Below are 22,305 nucleotides of genomic sequence, written 5' to 3'. Positions count from 1 at the left end.
AATTATAAAATGTTAAAAATTATAAAAAAATAATGAAAATTATAAAATATTAGAAATAAAAGTTTTTATAAATTTACACAAGATTAATTCCTATCTTTATCGGATCATACTTGATGCTTTTAGAGTATTATAAATTATATTATTTTCGATAACAATTATTTTTTGAGACTCCCACGCACGAATGTGTAGCACTTCGTAGAGTGGTTGAACTGAGAATTTTTTTTATTATTTCGTGAAGTTCATATATGAGTTTGTAATTTTATTTATTTACTTTTATCTGGTCCCTGCTCTAGAGACCAAACATGGAACTTTTTTCAAGCCACTTCAGGCCTTCAATATGCAGTAAGATAGTGAACGACAATCATAATCGTCCATTCCCAGGGCGGGAATTCGATCTCGCAGCTTGTTGGTTGGAGAGCGGATACTATAATCATAATTGCACACGTTTTTTTTTTTTCATTTTTGTTTATTTCTTACATAATCCTGGAACACTTCTCCGGAGACCAAACATGAAACTTTATCAAGCATCTTCTTCAGGCCTCCTATATGATGGCCAGTTTATAGGAGGCTTGAAGAAGAAGCTTGATAAAGTTTCATGTTTGGTCTCCAGAAAAAGTGTTCCAGGATTATGTAAGAAATAAACAAAAATGAAAAAAAAAATGTACAAAATTAATAAAAATATAAAAAGAATCCTTAGTCCATCCACCATACGAACGTACTATAGATTTTTCAAAAAAACCTTTCTAGGGCGGGAGTCTCATAAAATATTCATTTTAAATCTTTTAATTTATTTAAAAGTAATTTAAATTATTCATTAAAAAAATGCTGATCTTAATATAATGACGAAGGAACTTTGACTCTAATGCATCCCATTCCTGCACATCTTGTGGTACTCTGATAATAGTTTGATATTTTAGTCCACAAAACACTTATCGAAAATTGTAAACTTCCACTAGAACCACGAAAAAAATTCAACTACGGATATTTTTTCTGACTAAAAAAATATCAATTTGTTATTTTTTATCTTTATCTGTATTATATGATCTCATATGATCCTAACTCATCTCCAAGATGTTTTGACTTTATTTTCAGATTGTTGCAACATCAGGCGGGGCTGAAGTATCACTTTAATTAAAAACATTTAGTAAACTTATCCCATTTAACTTCTCTGGTCTTTGACATTATTTAATACAAATAAAGAAGATACCAATGTTCGTTAGTTAAACACATTAACCTGTGTACTTCAATACCAATATTCGTTATTGAAGCACAGTACACAGGTTAATGTGTTTCACACAAAGCTGCTGCTATTATGCGCCTGGTAAAAGTCTGTGAAATCGTGTGGTTCACTGCGATGTGTTCGAGTGTTATCGTTACAGAAATTAAAACAGCACTGACTTAGACAATAGTTCACAAATAAACATTTCACGCATGTAAAACAGGTTACGCCTAAAGCGATAAAGAAAAAAAATAGCTCATTTTCAGAAAATAAAATTTGAATTAACTGATGACTTTTTTTTTCAATACTGTTTATTGAAAGTGATTTAAGATGTTTATTAAACTTAGTTTCCGTATGAAGCAATACAATACATCAAGACTTAAAAAATAATCCCGTGAAGTAATGAATAATTATTTTCAGATCCCAATAAATGTCCGCCCATTGGCACGGATGTATTCCTTTGGTCAATGATGTCGTGAAATCAACAGTATCATCACGTGTGTTTCAAGGAAAAGATAAAAATCTCCAGATGCTTACATTTAGCTAAAACCATAAATTTAAATGATCCGCTGAATACTAATTAATGTTTTTACATCAAAATTCTTGATAAGGGTTGTAACTGGAAGCAAACAATCAATTATATGCGTTTTTTGTCGAGATGTTTACAGATGCAACAGATTACGGATCTAAAATTCTGGAACTTTGCCATAATTCAGTTTGAATTATTAAATAAATAATTACTACTATATTAATATGAATTATTAAATAAATAATTATAGGATTCCAATAATCCTAAATTCTCCGAAGTAGGGAAGATAATATTATCTTCTCTTATAATATGACATGATTTGCATAATATTGAACACTTGATTGCTATTTACTTATACGTGAAAGTAACAATGTTCATATACTAGTTTATATCAGCATCGAGGCCTTTGCAATATTTTCCATTTGGCTGGATTCCTATCTGTACACGATGAACTTTTATAAGGGCTTTTAATTAAAGATGTGTTGTTAGCCAGTTTCATAGAGAAGTAACATTGCTTCTAATTTAATAATCTAAATGTTCTAATAATCCTGTCTCTGCTGTTTTTCTCTTACACATGCAGGATATAAAACACTGTTGAATATGGTCATCCCTACGTATAAGAATAGGATTTCTAAATCTCTTACTTGACCGTACAGCCATCAGGGTCCTCTGTTGGAAATCAGATCCGGTTTTACCTATTATCACCAACCAATACACAATTGAAGGCAGTTTACTCTCTGGAGACAATCTACCGCTGATTTATAATCATTATTTCTCAGATGTCATTAGTTGAACGTGCGTTACCGGTAGATTACAGCACGGATATGTGTCAAATAGTTTAAATATACATGGAACTTTGCCATATAGAGGGTGGGTATAAAAAATATGAAAAAAGCACAATGTAATATATGAAAGCTCCAATAGATGTGGAGCTTTCCTGTATAATAGCACCTCTCACTCTTGTTTCCTAGTTTATAGTGAGGTCCTCTAATTCCTAACCACAATGACATATTTAATATCTCTAGACTATGACAACACATATGTCCGTGTTAGTAAGTGTAATACTGGAATTTCTCTACGCTTTTTGTCCTAATCGTTGAATCCCATATAGAAACCGAGAAACTATACTTGGCTTTCTTACCAAAAATTCGATTTTTCATTTCGTCGAAATAAGCAACAGGTCTAAAGAGCATGCGCAGTTAACAAACATAATCTACCGGCCTCAATGACCTTCTCTAATTCGAATCAAATACCAAACTTCCTAAAATCGATGTATAACTTTATAACTAATGCGATAGAACTAACCCTTTCCTCTCACGTTTTCGCAGATATTACGTTAGCCCGCTGTTATTTCACCGGTCAGTTAACGATGTTACGAGTCAGAACTGTATATTCAAACGATTGTCAAGATACTGTCACGTTTTTCTCCGAGGAAGACATACATCTTGATGTTTCAATACTGACAACATAATGATAGATAAAAACATAAATAAAATAAAATAAAATGTATGAGTAGCGCCGTAATGTTAGCAGTTTGAAGGACAGCATCTGTTCTGCAATGTGCTTTTCCTTGGACTCAATTTGAAGAACCAACTGAGCCGTTGTGGTTTATATACCATTTTTCTATAACCACCTTGGAGCATTTTGTTATGATTAACCTTCATATTCCTTTTTTTATTTTGTATAAAAATTTGTATTAGGAAAAAGTGAATTAACATAAATAGAATTTGGTAATGACAATGAGCTAAGCAGATCTTGGAGTGGCCTTCATTTTTAAGCGAAACATTTCAAATGGCCTTACACTCTATGAAGGAAGAGTAGTAATCAGAAATGCGAAACATTGAGAGAAATGAGAGAAAATTGTCATCCATGTTTAAAACAGAAGAGTAAGATTGAAAAAGATTGGGAAATAAAAATTAAGTACCAGGTAGCTAAAGAAACTAGTTGTGCAACTGCTAGTTGTGCATCTACATGAAGATCGTTTTTTAATAACATTGAATATGTATTGTTTTTTATTTCTTTTATATAGTCATTTTATTGGTTCAGTTCCTCATATGCATTCGATTAAAACATGATCTGGAGGAGGAAGAAGGAGTAATTGTTTCTGCTATTCGATATCCACTAAGGATCTTCAATAATTCTGCTCTGAGCTTGCCTTTAAGATTTTTTTTTAATTGTGTCATCCATATTTAACGCCGGGGATCTCATCCGGCATCCTATTACGTTTATGTATTAAAGGAAGTCATCAGAATAAAAAAGCGGTGTAAATATTTTTAATTTAGAGTTACGCTAATAGCCTCTGAAATATATTACAAAATGAAAAATTATATGCCTAAAAATAATTAGTAGTGAATAAAAACATAAAATTGCTTCGGAATGCCAGTTTGTTTTACACTTAAATAAATAAATTTTTTATTAAGTTTTTGTCATTCTTGTTATTTTTGTTGCTTACGATCACGCCAAGATAACTGATGTCAAAAAAGGGATTTTTGTCATATTAAACAAGAATTCAAAGCACCGTTTCATAGATTTCAGCATGCATAATGAAAGTATAAATCACACATGTGATTCAAATGTTTTGATCCAGCATTCATGCATTTGATTCATTACTTTTACATCTAGCCTATCCTTTTACTCTTTTTATTTTTAAATATCTGTCTTTTTCTTTCGTTTCTGGTAAGATTTCGTTAGAAGCGATGGATATGTTGTAATCACTTATCTAGACCTCTTCGTGGTATTTTAAACCGGTTTCAATAAACAGTTATGACTGAAGAAAAACATAAATATTTTTGACAGTATAATATAGAGAATGCTGAAATATGCTTCTTTATGACAATAAAATTTTAGACAATAATATTTCGAGGTTATTCAATTTCAGATACGTTTAAAATAACACGTGCCTTCGAAATAAATACTTCGTCCCATATGACTTTCAAAAACTGAGAAATATTGAGCTGCGAAATAACTGGCTGCAAACTTGTCTGCACGCACAACATGTATGTGTGTGTGTGTGTGCGTGTGTGCGTGTGTAGATTATGACAATAAAGTTTCAGAAAAATGTCAAAATCAGCGATTAGTATCATAAGTTACTAATTATAAGTTAATGAAGGTGTATATTTCTCTCCAACTCTCCTAAATGACAGATTGAAAAGCCAAACTTTCTTTGTGTTACATTTTTAGAACTGGCAATCTAGTAGCGACTTGAAATTTTAATTAATGATTATTGCTGTCACAGGGATTATTTACGTATATCATTAAGTTTCCGGGGTGAAACCAGATATTCAAATTAGTGACCTATAGCTGCGATGTTCTTCAGCTTACTCATCTCGACGTTTTCCTGGGAACAAGATAATAATTTAGCTGTTTAATACGTGTCATTAAAAAAACAACCAATCTCAATAAAATATGGCTGATTTTTTATGAGTGTGTTTTCTTATCGTAATTAAGTTGATGAATGCTGGTACAAAAAAACACTAATAATTGAAACAGAGACCTTTCGTTGATTTTTCCAAGATCAATTATCCATGCTTTTCAAATAGCAAATCCTGTAATAATGCAAACTAAATAATAAACTAAACTAGAAATGTGATGAACTCGGTTTGAGAATAAGCATTCATGTGTGGAAAAAGATAAAGAGGTGGATAAAAACCTTCTATATATATATATATATATATATATATATAGATGAAGTTCAATGTTTGGCATCAAGAGCAAGGTTTCAGACTATAAAACTGAATAAAAATACGAAAAAAAGCAATATATAAAATCTTTAAGAATATAAAAAAGTCCTTAGCCCACCCACTGTACACGAATAAACCTTTCGTGGATGGGTGCTACATAAAAAAAAAAGTATATTAATTTAAAATAATGCAAAAGACTAATTGCTTTCTAGATGTAATTGCTAAACAGACTGATGCCAAATAACTAAGTAGAAGAGGCTACAAAGAAACAATGCTTGAAAGAGCACCCCCTCCCCCCCACCCAAAAAAAAAAAGAAATTCACTGAATTGAGATCAGGAGGAGTAAAGCCTTCAATTTGTTTTTAATTGGTTTCAATTAAAAACAAATTGAAGCCTTTGGCTCTTCATATATTTAGTAATTTTAAGAAATTAAATTTTAAATTATAAATTGAAATTAAAATATAAATTACATTATTCTTTCGAATAGAAATGAAATTTACTTTATAACCTGTGTAAGTAGTATAAAATGGATATAATCGCGTTAGTTTTTCTCTATCAAAATATTTGTAGAAGCGAGATGTATAAATACAACTGGTAAATCGTTAAGTCAAAATTATAGAACTATAAGACTACTCTTGGCTTGAACACTTGTAAAAGCAAAATATACCCGTCCCCTCTACGACTGAAATAGCACCCGATAAATCCATTATACAAATTAACATAAAGAAATTTATACTACACGTGGGAAAATAAATCTAGCAGCCGTTGCTCTATCCAAAGGATATAATTATTCCCAGCCTTAAATTATTTTAAGATTATTTTAAAATAATCTTAAAATAATCTTGAGAAATGCCGTTGTCGCAATATAAATTCCATTTAAAAGCCCTTAAGCTTAAATTTCTTCTTGTTAACGAAGCAGAAACATAGACGGTATATTTATTGGCCCAAAAATAAGGAACAAACAAAAGCTGAAAGTTTTAGAAAGCATTTTGAATTTCCTAGAACCAAAAGTTGAACCTTATCATGCTCAAACTTAGTGGAAGCGATGGACGAAAGCGGTCTTGGAGGTCGACTTACTATTAGTACACCAAAAACATAATCAAGAGAACTGGAATCCAATTATGTTATCATACTACTTATCTGATGTGATTATAGCATTGCCATGATACTTAAAATATGCTACATTTCAAGGTCTTGTATATGAAAATAATTTTCTAATTATAGTTTATACGTGCGTTGATTTATTTATGTGTGCAAGTCAGTGAGTTGAAGATAAAATCTAGAGGGAGGGGGGAAGGTTTAGTTCCTAGATTTTATATTTAACTCACTTAAGATATCCATGAAAACTAGTTTCGACAGACTCGATTACCTTTCCTCCCATTTTCTATTATGCGTCTGTTATCGAAACTTTAAATCTTATATAAACGTTACAGTGTCGGAAAAAGACGGGAATGTAAAGTGGAATAGAAAATAAAGATTTTCTATGCAAATAGAAAATGTCTCAATAATGCAATTAATGCAAATATTTGGATTAAAATATTGAAAACAACAACAATCTAACACAAAGAAACGGTTAAGTTATTCCACTTGACATTCTTATATGGATAAACTACAAGAGTTCAAAGCATTTGTACGAAGTATGTTGTTCCCTTGGAGAATAATGAATATAAAGTTATAATCTCGAATACCTACGGGAAACCAACATTACGATACACTTAGAATTATTGATCACTGTTTGGCCAGTAGTTAGGATAATCTGTTATTATGTTTGCAGTATGAATAGTTTGTTGGAGATCATATGTCGCGGATATATTTAAGTACTAAATGTGTCAGTTTAAGTGGGAAAATAGCAAGATGGTCAGTGAACAATAAAATTTCTAAGAAATGTGACAGAATAAAATTTCTAAGAAATAGAGAATAAACAGTGATTTTTATATACTGATGTGGAATTTAACTCTTAGAAACCGCAGCACCTTACATAAATATAATATTTAGTAGTTAAATAGTCATTTTCATTATATAAAATATTTCATTTTATCATTATATTAAGGATTTCGTTGTATTGCATCATTTATCATTGCCACGGCTTTCTGTATAATACAATAGTTGCCGCTATTGCGTCAGAATTTTTATGCTATAAATAGACAGCAAGAACTAGATTTCGCAATTTCGTGTTGCTATCGCTATGGCTACTTTCGTGCAATTAACACCTCGCAGAAAAAGTGTGATTCAAGCTTTGAATAGAGAGGGCTATTCCTCTCGTGAAGTATCTAAAAGGATGTGCTGTAGTCAATCTACTGGGGTAGAGCTCCTGTCGAAAGTGAAGGAAATCGGATCTGCTGAAAGGAAAAAAGGGAACAGGAAGAAAGCCACTGTCTACACCATACCAAGATCAAGTTCTAAAAGCTCTGCTTCAAAAATTGCCATGCGTCGTCCGGAGAACTGAAACGGGACTGGGAATAACAAACGGGAGTTGTGATAAGCTCTATAGCGGTCAGGACAAGACTCATTCGAGAGGGACTGATAGCTAGGCACCTTAAAAAAAAAATAATAATAAAAAAATATTGGCTCGGTTCAATTAGTGCAAAGAGCATGCCAAATGGACTCCTAATCAGTGGAAAATAGCAATTTTTTCTGGCAAGAAAAAGTTTAATCTGCAGGGGACCGACAGTAGACAGACAGTTCGAAGATGATCGGGGGGGGGGATTTAACGCTGAGCGTTTGGATTAACAGTCAAATTCTCAGTCAGTGAGATGATCTTGGACTGCGTGTCGTATCATGGTGTTGGTCACCTGCATTTCAAAAAAGGTTCAGTGAATGCACAATGTACCAGAACATTTTAGAATAACTGCTGCCTACTGTCACAGACCACTTCATCATAACGACGAACTGCATCTTTCAGGATGACTCTGCCCCTTGTCACAGGGCAAAAAGTGTAAGTAATATGCTATTATAACCCTAAAATGTATCATAAGAATTGAGTTTAGTACTTAATAAAGCTTTAGTTTTGGTTGCAGTTTAATAAGTGGCTTAATGAACACTAGATTCAGTCACTAATAACGTGGCTGGAAACAGCCCAGAACTCAACCCCCATTGAGAATTTGTGGTACCAAATGGAGACTGGAATACACAAGAAGAAGATGAATACAGTTCGGCAGCTCAAAGAAGCGATTATAAGGGTATGGAACCATGAATTGACAGTTGCATCCATCAGGAAATTGATTTTGCCAATGCGAAAACTAAAGTTTGAGACCTGTATTTGTTTTTCCAGTGAAAATATCACTGTCCACTCCATTTTGAAATATTTACAAATTTGTCAAGTCTGTTATTTCCTAATTATGTCACATACTGTACTAAAAAGAACCAAATATTAATCAAAAATAAAAAAAATTATATTATCTTCTTAATTATTTGTGACAACTACTGTGGTATTATTCCTCAAATAGGCATTCAAATTTAATTACCAAAATAAAATAAAAAAAATCATGGTTACAACACGAGATGCCGTTTCTATGAACAAGAGGGCATAATGATCGAATAAAGTGAGCTTTTTGATTAGACACTCTTTTATAGAATATCTGCAAACGGATATCTACAAATCCCACTTCACCACTAAAGGAAGAATTTAGTTTGGAAAAGTAATGGAGTTTCGAAGGATGCAAATAGACATCGCAGAGGCTAAAACTATATTACATATTTTGTTAATTAAATCGCTAGAATTTTTGATGTCACTTTTGATAAGATAAAGCATTACCATTACATTCTATCAGTGCTATCTCATTACTGTTATATGAGCTAACATAATCCAATGCAGCTCGCTCGGGATCGACGATATCGTTTGCTTAGGAAAGTCATCTGGGTTCGAAACTTATCTACGTCATACGAAGAACCTTTATAAGCTTTTTAATTGAAAATGATTTAAACGGTTTTATATGGAGGTGAAAGGATTAACCTCCAGCAAAACAGAAAACTTAGCGAAGAGCAATTAGCAGACAGTAACAAACTAGCCGCATAACCTTAGTTGCTGCTGCCATAGTTCAAGACAACTCAACCTAACCCTAAGAACTAGTGTTTAAAAAACTGCACATTCAAAATAGAATATATGCGGAACTGATTTATGTTATTCTTCGTAACTGAGATATTATTCAAGATATATAAAAGACAAATGGTACGAATCCAAACTTGAACTTTTCCTTGAAACTAAAATCCACATTTTTGGCTACTTCAAATATCAAATAAACAAAGTCATACACCAAACGATAATGATTTTTTTCACCTCCCTCCCGAGTGATATCTACTGTTATAGATGGTTGCCGTTTCTTCTTAGTGTTCTTGGAAAAACAAGGAATTTCATTATCCCATCCCTCTATCATCAGCTTCCTTGTGTTTGCACTTTTCGCAAAACATTTTATTCTGGAACTAGAAAATGTGGAATGTACCAAACAGAACAAGATATGTTTTCTGTGTTCTGACTGCAGGCAGCTAAGCTAGAATTCTACTGGCGAAATTTAAAATGATACTTTGAAAGATTTTGTACACAACCATTCAGACCTTCATTGAGCAGAGTGAGGGTCTTAGACCGCAAGCAAAATCGCCAAGTAAATGTAATTTTCTAATACAGCATATCATGCACTTGCAGGGAGAGAAAAAATTCGGTAAACCCTTTATGTCACTGCGGTGTGAATTTGAAAACCGTTATGTGCTAAATTATCGTTATTTTCTTGTCAATGAAGTAAATGCATACCTGTTATTTAGCTGATAATTCAGTAATAAGCACCGAAAGTTAACGAAAGAAGTGAAGAATAGAAGATTGAGATTTGCAATTAGATGCCCAAGACAAAATTCTGTGTAACATACAATTTAAACTGGTTTACGTTCAACTAAAACCGCTAGCACTAAGATAGCTTTAAACTAGATTTGTGAAAACTCATTTATTGTTGTGTCACTCATGAAGATTTAAAAATCATGTAATATTTATAAGATGCTTGCGTGTATGTTTATTTTTCTAGGTGATGTCACTTATACAATAGAATGTTCCCAGGATGAAATCAGATGTAAAAATTTCAATGAAAAGGCAATTTTGAGAATTTTAATCGTTTTGTGGCAAGAATATTCTTTATAAGGACATTGGACAGGACCAGGCTAGTAATTAAGAATTCTCGAAGATGTATGAAATTTTTTTATATAAACAATATTTATTCAGAAAGAGAGAAAAAAAAAAGAAAGATGCGTCAGTGTGAAGCTCAATAAATGCGTCAGTGTGAATCTGAAGCTCAATAAATCAGATGAGTGATATTCGCAACTTCCCACCCAATCCTAATTAAGTGGGAAGTTACGAATGGCGTTTGCTCTTTTGGTTGGTTTCCGGGATGGAACACTCTACCATCTCCATATAAGACTGGCTAACTCACCTTCAGTTGAAAATCCCTTATAAAGATTCTTTGCCTCCTTTTAGACGGAATTCGAACCATGGTCTTTCCAATCAAATGCATCGTCGATACACGGAGGCTTATCGAAGCTCTATTTATAACTTGAAGGCTAAATTATGCTTTTATACAGAAGTGACAATAACGACAATAAATGCGAAACCGCAGAGTTTAAAATTTCATCTTTGGTATATTAATGAATAATGATATTTTTCCCAATACCGAGAGGCAGAACTACGTAGTTGTGAGATAATACAAGAGGACACAAAGTAGTAACTCTTCTCTAGCTCAGCTAAACCAACTCATCATTAATTGCTATCTTTTTAATGTTTATTTATCGAAAAGAGAGCATACATTTATAAAATGAAATATATGGGAATAGAACTAAATAACTATCGCATTACACAAAATAAAATGCCAGAACAAGCAATAAGAGTTTCTAGAATAAATGTCCCAACAGCCACATTTGGAAGAAGACGTACATAAGTAAAGAAACTAAAATAATCTACATTGTTGTTGTTGTCACCAGTGCTAACATATACAACTGAAACACGAACAGCTACTACAAACATTAGCAAATTAATGAAACCATTGAATAAAAGCATTAAAAAAACTGAATGTGTCACAAAATTATAGAAAAGCAGAAACTTGCAAATCATAAAAGTAAAATATATCTAATAAATTATTGGCTCCAAAAACGGAAAGAAGAAGAAAGCGAAAAGCAGCGCTACCAGCAATGGTAAGAAGACATTAGTTCAAAAAAAAGTACTTCCAGACATACGTATAACCAATTCAAAAAAAGTGTGGGTATTTATAAATTTTAGAATATAATAAATTTAATGTTAAGAAAAATATTAACAAAAATATTGTTTTACTGATAATATCATAAAACCTATAGACTTTTTATATTCCTTTAAAATTATCGAAAATTTGAAAACACCATTTTATAATTAAAATACACTAGAAAAATTAATTTTGAAGTGTGGTATTAGGCTCCCCGTGTGGTTGCCGGGATAAGAATAGCACCAATGTAGCTAATGCATGTCGTACGAGGCGACTAAAATTAGTACCCTTGGAGGGTAATGGATGGCAATGCTGTAGCCAATGAAGTTCTAACTGAGGCTCGGCTATTGCTGTTACCCTCTTGCCATGATCAGAGCTTTATAGCTCAATAACACCTTCTCCTTACACTGTCCTCTACAGACAACGGGGAATATGAAAAGCAATATTGCTTCGCCCCTTTAAGCCAGTCCTTATAAGGACATAAAGAATCGATTAGGCACGTAGAAGTGTTAATTCTCCGTTGGAAAAATATTAATACGTTATTAATATAATATGTTAGTATCGATAAATATCTGATTTTGAAGTGTGGTATGGATTAGGCACATAGAAGTGTTAATTCTATATATATATATATTATATATATATATATATAATATATATATATATAATATATATATATATAATATATATATATATAATATATATATATATATAATATATATATATAATATATATATATATATATATATAATATATATATATAATATATATATATATATATATATATATATATATATATATATATATATATATATATATATATATATATATATATATATATATATAATCTATATGTCATATATATATATATATATATCAACAACTTTAAAATAACTGACTCTTACAATATTCACTTATGTACTGTGGAACACTTATGCATTGCTGTATATATATTTACCTCTGTGTGTTGTATTATATTGTATGTTTATATACAATTAATTCTAATATTGTTCTTATTAAGAATAATATCAATATGCATTGGCCTCGGGATTGCTACTAACATATATCTAGTAGCATTGACGTGAGAGAGACAGGTTGAAGATCTGGTTGAAGATCTGGATCCGAATCCGGTTGGAGATGCGAGGTACCTTTAAGGGTTTTTTCTACTAAGATAAGTTAAAAATTTCTCATAGAGATATGGAATTTTTTTTCTTCTGAAGCTGTTCGATTTTCCCAATAAACAGGCAAATCGAAGATTGCACACAATAGACATAATATACTAGATTCATAACCTTAGTTGGTTCTGACGTGATGCATCTTTCAATTAAAGAATATTAATATAAAAAAGTGATATAAAAATAATTTTGTAATAGTAGCATTCAACATTTCTTCCTAGTGTACCTTAAAATGTTGTAGCAGAATATTATAGTTGTAGTTCGTCTAGTTCACTTCTAATGCAAATTACGTGAAAGCTGAGGTATTTTTACTCTTGTGTCCTGTGTTAGGACAGCATACGAGCATTTTCTTTCACATTGCTGAAATCTGTTTCGTAGAAAATTACTGCCTTTTCAATACACAGATTTTCGATCAGCATGTATTTATCTTTCCTCTGTTGAAGTGAATTGAACTGTTGTAGAACTACTTTGTGAGTTGACTTATAGCTTATTGTGCTTGTTCGACTACTTTCGGAAGGTTGATATGGACTACCATCAGTTCCCGTCATATGCAAGTAGGTGGTCATGTTTGTGAGCACTATGTGGATGCCATTCATGTAAATATTAAATAACGTAGGAGATAAAATAGGCTCCTTGCAGCAAACCATGGCAGGTTTCGTTTGGTGCACTGAGTTCAGTACCTCTCCGGTCTAGTTGTATTTTAATATTCATACAAATTTGATAGCTTGTTTTCAAATCAGATAACGTTGAGGTGTTTGAATTCCACAACAACACAAAAATATATATTTAAAGTTAAATAAAACAATGAACTGGTTTTCTTTTTTTTTTTTCAGTGTTCGATGCATGGGGAAAACCTGCTGGTGGTCTTTTGTACGGTATCATTACAAGCTTCGGATCTTATGATGAATGCGTAGATATTGTTGTGCAAGACAGACATATGAAAGAGGCATTTCGTGGAGAATACTGTGCGTTGGATATTCATCCTACTCTGCCTGCAAAGAGACGCTGGTATACCATGTACGAAGTTCTTCCTGAACTACGTAATATTTCAGCACCAGATTCTGTAAGTTTTATGTGTTTGCTATAATAAATATCAAATAAAGAGGAAAAACTATTACATATTGTGATATTTTACAAAATAACGAATTATTATTTTAGAAGTGTTGTATAAATTTAATTGTTTATTATCATCATTATCACAAGCTTCGGGTATGTATATAAACAATTACCAGAACAAAATGAAAAGAGTACGGAGCAATTGTGTGTGAGGGGTGGTGGTGGGGGGGGGAAACATGAGTGAATTTTTATATTTCGCCTAGTTATAAATCCAAGTAATCATATTAAAATATTCGTAGTTTTTCGAAAAACTATAATTATTGTAAAAAAATGCACATGGCATCATCATTTCAAACGTTCCGCACAACGCGCATGTGTGGACAGTCGATGACGTAATAGTTTCCACCTTCATGGTATTTATAAGACAGACTCTGTTTAAAAATACCTTGTGCTCGTTTTTTTTTTCTTTTCTTTCTGATATTCCTGTTCTTCCTCAAAATTAGACTTTAAAAATAGAGAAAGAATCTGTCTTACGTTGGACGTCGCCAATAAACATGGCAGTACAAAGCATGCGATCACGTGGGAAAAGTCGATGGCAAGTGCTTCCTAACCCCCCCCCCTCCCCCCTCCCCCTTAACTGGTCTGATCCCTCTAAACTTCGATTCGTTCCCAAAGTTAAACGAACCTCTCCGTGGTAGAAAACGCTTTCTTACCATTCATGAGGTTTGTACTTACTCAACCAAACGTATTAAACATATAAACAATAATTTGCCGACAGGAATACAGAAAGTATTTTAGTTTAACAATAGAATTGCATTACATACACTGTCTACATCACTTTTTAAATGATTCTCATATTACATCAAAATTAAGTCAAAAGAAAATACTGACATTTTATATTACTGTATATGTGTAAATAATCATTAATATATGTTAATAATATCTCACATTAATAAACATATGGAAGTAAAAAAAATAATAATAAATAAAATTAGCATTATTCTCTTTTAGCTAATGACTGATATGGTAAGTTTCGCCCAGTTCTTTCATTTTCTGTCTTTCCGCATCGGAACATGTTTCCCATCAACTTGCAGCAAAGAAGACGTCGAAACCATTGGACGATCAGGTAAATATAAATATAATAAAATTAGCTAAATTATTTCATTATTATTATTATTATTATTAAAACATTAAAACTTCTATGGAGTCAAAATTAATGAAACAATCTACTATATATGTGTTTATATTTTTATGGATAATGAAGAGAATTGTAATAATTTTTTATTTCATATTATTTTACATACTTTCGTTGAATTAAAAACTTCAATGAAAATGTATTTTTGATTTAAGTTTAATTTAAATACTTTATTTTAAAAATTGTCATTTTAAGTTAATTTTGTTTTAATTGCTGTAATACAATATTAAAAACACCTTAAACTTTTTAAAAGTAAAAATTTTAATAAAAAAAAAATCCGGTTGAACTTCTCTTGAATATGAATCCCGCAATAAAATGATCTCAGGGATTTCTGATTAATGGTTCGTTAAGATTCCACATTTGTATTAAACGAGTCCTTTTAGAAGCATTCTTTGAACATTTTCACATCCTCGATCTCTATTCTTTTATAGTAATTTACATTCTGCCTTTGTACTTTGCGGTTCTAATCCTTTACCAGACTAGAATTCGTCGGTCTTCTCTTTGAAAAGATTATACGAATCTGTTCTGTTCTTTTTTTCTTTATAAACTTTATCTGTTTTCAATCCGTTTATTTATCTTCCTCTATTCTTTTGAAAAGTTCGTTTACAAGCAATAATGCTTATATATCAATATCTTTTGTGTACCTTTTCCCCTTTCCACCTATTTTTTTCTTCTTCATGCTGTATTGACTTCTTATATTGATTTCTCTTCCTTCTCTCTCTCTCTCTCTCTCTCTCTCTCTCTCTTACTCATTGCTTGTTTAGGTATATATCGTCAGGTTCACTGTGAAGTTATTTCATTATGCTTCTTTAATGTATATCATCAGGATAACCTACGTTTAGCTTTTCTTATCCCTCCTCAAATTCTTGAGTTGTTTTTCTTCTACTGCTTTTTCTATAACGTATTGAATATTGTCCTGCCTGCCTTCTCACCAAAAGATTAAAGAAATCAAACTGGCAACTTGTGCAGTAAGCTATTCCACTTCCTTCAGGATTCTCAAAAATTAATGCAAACTAGATTGGCAAGTACATAATGTTTCCAATCATGTTCGTGGCAAACACATTTTATTCTTCTTACTAAAACTGCATCCAACTGGTTAACTGGGATCCGAGGTCTGTTAGGTTGTTCCGTTTTTGTACAGCCTCCATAGCTCAGTCGGTAATGATGATGCATTTTGACAGGAAATACCTGAATTAGGATCATATCTAGGATGCAAAGAATTTTTATGATAGCTTTTCACCCGATGTCAGTTAGAGGTGGAAGGGTGTTTTCTCTCATAATCTCAGATTTTTCATCCAGTATCATACCACCATTAATGCACACACACACACACACACACACACACACACACACACACACACACACACACACACACACACACACACACACACACACACACACACACACACATAACAGACATAATACACTAGCCTTACCGCTTATTGGCTTCAGCTATAAATCCAACATAGTAGTTACATGCAGTGGCGCACCCAGAGGGGGGGGCAAGGGACCCTGGCCCCCTCCGAAGGAAAAGGAAAAAAACACTAGAAGATTTTCCAAAAATCTTTTCCTAATTAATATTCTTTTTTTTTATTTATGCTGTGTCGTGTCTTCTATTTCTATACTACTTATAAATTAGCTATCATTGCAGATGCTCAGTCATAGGTCGTATGCGATGCGTAGTGTGTATTCTCAAATCGTCTACTCAACTCGCCCCCCCCCGCAAGATTAAATCTTGAGTGCGCTACTGGCTACATGCGTGGATATCCACCTAACAAATGCTACAGAAGTCAGTCCTTAATGAGAAGTTCTCTTTCTTCGGTGATGATGAACTATAGACTGTGGTTTTGCTTAAGAATTCTTTGATATGCTTCGCAAATCCTCTTCCATGTACAGGGTGTTCGGGATAAATTTGACAGTTTCGTAAGGAAAAAGAAAATCTTCCTTGTATCTATTAAATTTAATGAATTGACAAAAAAACATTACAGGCAGAGTTAATTACAATACTATCAACAAGATTTACTCAAAATAACCACCATTAGCATCGATCACAGCTTCAATTCTGCTTCGGAACCTCGAACAAGCTGATGCTACAGTCTCCCTGGGAAGGGCCGCAAAAACTGTTTTAATTTTATCCATTAACTGGGCTTTTGTATTACTGGAAGTGCGATTGGTGTCTTTTTCAACTGCGCCCCATACAAAATAATCCATGGGGTTAAGGTCTGGGGAGTTTGGAGGCCAAACATTTGGACTGGTGAAGTCGTAGAAATTTTCAGACAACCATTTTTGACTTTTCCCAGAGGTGTGGCAAGGGGCCGAATCCTGCTGCCATACATACGGCCTACCATTGGCTACCCTTGTTATCCAGGGCTTGACTACAGTTAGCAACTCCACGAACAATGCCCGAATTCCAATGCCAGGGTTCTTCAACACCTGTTCCTGCAGATTTGCGAGGAATTCTGCTGTACGAACGCAATCAGATCGTCTGCTAGGGATCTTTCTTCTTGCTACATCCTCGTAGTCACCATTGCAAGTCTCTAGTTCATGCCTGATTGTTTTTATTGTATTCAGGGAGCATTGGGCAGCAGTCGTAATATCCTTATTTTGATGGCGGGCACGAATCATCATGATACAAGTTATTCTCTTCCATGATTCAGGTGGGTTCCAGCTATCCATCCTTTCTGACATCTTGTATATGAATGAAGAAGGGTCCAAACTTTTAAATGAAGAGAAGTGTGTGTTAATACATGTAACTTACGGAAAAATATAATTAATTATAAATATGTCAAATTTATCCCGAACACCCTGTATAACCAAGATCCAGGTGGTGTAAGATATAATTATACTCACCCAGTTTGCCATAGGCACAAGATTTGTGAGAACTAGATCAGACCTCAAAAGTCCATGAGAACAATATACTTAAATACGCATCGCGTCTCAGAGCACCAGATTTTGGGGTCTCTTTTTCTCTTGGCACCTTCAGAAAAGTGTCTAGAGAAAAGGAGAAGAGTCCCAAAAACACTGAACACTAAATCAGATTTTTTTATCATTAAGCAATAAATGTCATAAACAATATCACTAAGATTAGTAAATTAATCCCGTTTAGAATTTCAACGGGAGCTTATCGTCACTGCGAGCTAATTCTTCTATATCGAATCTCGTTTGCACTTCTTTCAATCGTCATAAAGCTAAATCAAAATATTAAAGGAAAATGATTCAGAAATATTGAGTATTTTAAAATAAATTTAAAATACTCATAATAATTATAAAAATAAATTATTTATTCTTAAATTATTTATAAATTTAAATTTAAATTAATTAATAAATTATTTATTAGTAAATAAATTATAAAAATTTATATTTATAAATAGTTATATTTTGAAGACAAAAGTAATTAATAATAAATTATGAATAATAATTGAAAAATATGAACTTATGTATATACAAGAATATATCTTTGTGTAGCTCTCGCGATGTTTGGATTGAAAGCAGGAGTCTCAGTGCCATTTTGTGAAACCAAGCAGGTGCTAACTATTAATGGTAAACAAATTGCCTTTCTGTAAGTATAGTTTCATTAAATTAAATACCAAAAAAAAAGAAAAAAAATGAAAAACGATTATATAAAATAATTATTGATTTAAATTTAAATTTAAATAGGTAGATTGGAATTGTAATCATACTTATATTCGTTTACTTAACAGTGAGTAATTTAATATTAATTCACTTACGACAATGCTGGTGTGCTTATGTAAAATACATTTCTCTGACAATGGATTTCTTTGGTTTTGAAAAAGATTTTGCTCTCTTAAGGTTTCTTCCTTGTCTCTGAAGACAACAAACCAGTTCGAAACAGCTGTCAGGCCAGTGAAACCTTTATGAAATGCACTAGTAAAAGGCGATTATACGCACTTGGGCAGCGGTCGTGATCTTTTAATAGTGCAAGTTAAGGCAACTCCGATGCTGATAAATGTATTCTCATAAGCATTCTGGTCAAATTTACGAAACTTTGTACATTGTTTACAATTAAAACTATTTTTTTTTACCTTCATGTATATCTATACTCGTGAACCTCCGTAGCTCAGTCGGTATAGATGGAGACCTCTGGTCGAAAAGACATGGGATCCACTCCCGTCAGTGACCTGAGGAACCTTTGTCTGGTCTCTTTCGACTAAAGGTGAGTTAGGAAGATGGGGGAGGATTCACCCGGAAACTCGGGATTTCCGCCCCCAAGAACAGGCACACCGGTCCCTCAGATGCCCATGAACACAGGCATCTGAGACTGTTGTGGTTGTAAGAATAAGAAACCTCGAGACTGCAAAAGGTAGAAGAGGATGATTAAGAAGAGAAGTTCGTAATATTGATAAATAAAAAGGCATTTTAGCCATTTGCTTTTTTAGCTGTTTCGCGTCAAGAGCGAAAGCTTTTGCGTAAAAATGGAGAACTTTTAGTTTATTACTACACAAAAAAAAATAGAATTTAAAAAATGAAACTATTCATATTCGAACTTCCATAAACCTCTTATTCTAGTCAGATTAATTAGCAGTTGTGAAAATAATTTCGAGTCTAGTCGGCGAATAGAGGAAATTTTTCTAAGCCTTTTTTCGACTGGTTCCCGAGTTAGTCGATCTCTAGCACGGGCAAGCGGTTTTTCCTCCCGGAAACTCGGGTTTTTCGTCCCGTAAACTCAAGAAAATCGACCGTAGAACCCACATTATTTCAGACATTAAATATTTTGTGTTAGGGTTAGGGACCACTAAATGGCGGCACATTTGAGCCGTCTCTCTTCACTGTGTACCGCTTAATTAGTGATAGCCTTGGGCCATCTATCGCTGATTGGTACCAGTGGAGATTGAACCTGCCCATTCAATCTCCAAAGTTAGATAGGGCTAAATGGCCTCACCTACTCCCCGTATAAGGGAATAAAAAGGCGTTAGCTGATTTTATATATATATATATATATATAATATATATAATATAAAAATATTATACATATATATAATATTCATCCAAGCTTGATTTGCTTCCTCAGTCTTAAGTAAAAGGCTGGTTATATTCCACTAATTCGAGCCCTACCCAAGAGCCTATGATTTCAGGAAATACTTTCTGAAAATGAATGCTATGCCGAACAAAGCGGCCTTTTGCAGCTTCCCGATTTTCAATCCATCTAACTTGACTGATTCTAGATGTTTCTAGATGTTGTTTCAATGTTTTAGGGATGGCGCCTAAAGCACCTATTATTATGGGAACAACTTTCGCTTTCTTTTGCCAGATTCGTTCAACTTCGACTTGCAAATCGCGATACTTTGTAATTTTTTCATTTTCTTTGTCGTGAATCCGACAATTTCTTGGTACTGATATTTCGATAAACTGAAGACTCTTGTTTTCACTTTTTTCAACCACTGTGATAACGGGTGTAATACATTCCAAACTTTTGTCAGTCTGGATTTTGAAATCCCAGAGTATTATAGCTTTTTCATTCTCAACCGCTTTCTGGTGAACTTTATGCTTCCAATAGTCTTTAGATACTTTAAACCCATACTTTTTTCAGAAATGCCAGTGAATTATCTTAGCTACGTCATCATGCCTTTTACAGTACTCAGTTTGTGCGATTTTGCTGCACCCACTTATAATGTGGTTTACCGTTTCATCCCTTTCTTTGCACAATCTACATTTACTGTCTTCTTGAGTTTTTTGCATTTTGCCTTCATAACATTGGTTTTAATGGCCTGTTCTGCTGCTGCAAAAATTACCGATTCTGTTTCTTTCTTTAGTGCTCCATTTCTCAACCATTGCCAGGTTAAGTTGCTCTCAGCGCTGTCCTCTATCTGCAAAGGTATTTTTCATGCAGTGCCTTATTTTTCCATCTTTGAGTTCTCACTTTTACTTGGTTGGTTTTGTATTCCAATTCTGTCTACATGGATTTAAATAAACCCTCTTTCCTTAGCTCAGTTAGACATTTTTCCGTTGTTTTCTGCAGATAATCATTCAGATTTCGTTTTCTTCTTCAATAACTTGCTTTACTTATAATAATCCTCTGCCTCCTTCTTTGAGTGATAGATCGAGCCCTATCAATGTCACTGCAAGGATTGAGGACATGGTGCATTGTCATTAATTTTCGAGTTTTTCGGTCTAAATCCTTTACCTCTAGCAGGGTTCATTCAACAATGCCTGCTGAATATCTCAGAACAAGTATGGCCCAGGTGTTAATTGCTTTTATCAAATTTCTAGCATTAAGCATTGACTTAAGGAGTTTCCTTAGTCGCCTTATACATTCTACTCTAGTTTTTTCTTTGATCTTATTGTGCAGAATTTCTGATGCTTCTAAAATTCCCAAATATTTGTAGCTATCTTCGAATTTTATTGCCTTGATTTTTTCACATTGAGTAGCTCGATTTCGTTCAGATCTTCAAACTTTCCTCTTGTTATTCCAGAAATTGCGCATTTGTCTAAGCCAAAATCCATTGATATATCTTCACTGAATATGTGCACAGTATTAAGCAATGGTTCGAGTTCATTCTCTGATTTTCCGTATAACTTCAGATCCTCCATGTATAAAAAGTGAGATATCTTTGCACTTTTTGCCCAGTTTAATAACCATGAGCAGTTTTATTTAAAATTCTAGTTAAGGGGATCAATGACAAGATAAATAATAGAGGAGATAATGAGTCTCCTTGAAAGATATCCCTTTTTTATGTTTACCTCTCCAATTTCTTCTCTGTTCAAAACCAACATTGTTTTCTAATTTTTCATGCTGGATTGCAAACATTTTGGTATGTTTTCGCTAATACCGAATAGTTCTGTGCTTTTTAAAATCCAACTATGAGGCACTGAATCAAACGCTTTTTTATAATCTATCTAAGCCATATGAAGGTTGGTTTTTCTACGTTTGCAATTTTTCAGAATCATTTTATCAATCAGCAATTGGTCTTTTGTGCCTCTTCAATTTTGCTGCTACGTTTTTGTTCAAGTGGGAAAAGATAATTTGCTTTAAGATAGCTGTATATTTTGTCAGCTAGTATGCCTGTGAGTAGCTTAAAAGTTGTTGGCAGACAGGTTATTGGTCGGAGGTTTTCTGGCTTTGGGCCAAAAAGGCCCAAAAAAGTCCTTTATCCTTTATGATCAAACATTTTCCCTTTTGTGAGCCATCTTTCTTTGCTTTGTCCTTGTAAAACATCGTTAAATTGGTTAGCAAGTTTTTTTCGTGTAAGCCTCTCAGATATTTCAGCCAGTAGCCATGAAATT

The 22,305-nt window shown here is 33.1% G+C and overlaps 1 protein-coding gene across 1 annotated transcript in view; it reads left to right on the top strand.

Moving 5' to 3' along the window:
• The window catches only part of LOC150104014 (O-acyltransferase like protein-like), a 53,074-nt gene that overhangs the window by 5,683 nt on the left and 25,086 nt on the right, over positions 1–22,305 (top strand). Inside the window, exons 2-4 of the mRNA XM_090396777.1 lie at positions 13,646–13,875; positions 14,880–14,994; positions 18,529–18,622. Of these exons, the coding sequence (XP_090252903.1) occupies positions 13,646–13,875; positions 14,880–14,994; positions 18,529–18,622 (439 nt within the window). The remainder of the gene's footprint in view (positions 1–13,645; positions 13,876–14,879; positions 14,995–18,528; positions 18,623–22,305) is intronic.

This window comes from Typopeltis vanoorti, chromosome 8, assembly GCF_054136105.1.
Source record: "Typopeltis vanoorti isolate ZY-2024b chromosome 8, IOZ_Tvanoo_1.0, whole genome shotgun sequence".
In the NCBI taxonomy this organism is placed as follows: Eukaryota; Metazoa; Arthropoda; class Arachnida; order Uropygi; family Thelyphonidae; genus Typopeltis; species Typopeltis vanoorti.
Note: the sequence above shows the minus strand (reverse complement) of the source record. Positions and strands in the feature narration are given on the sequence as shown.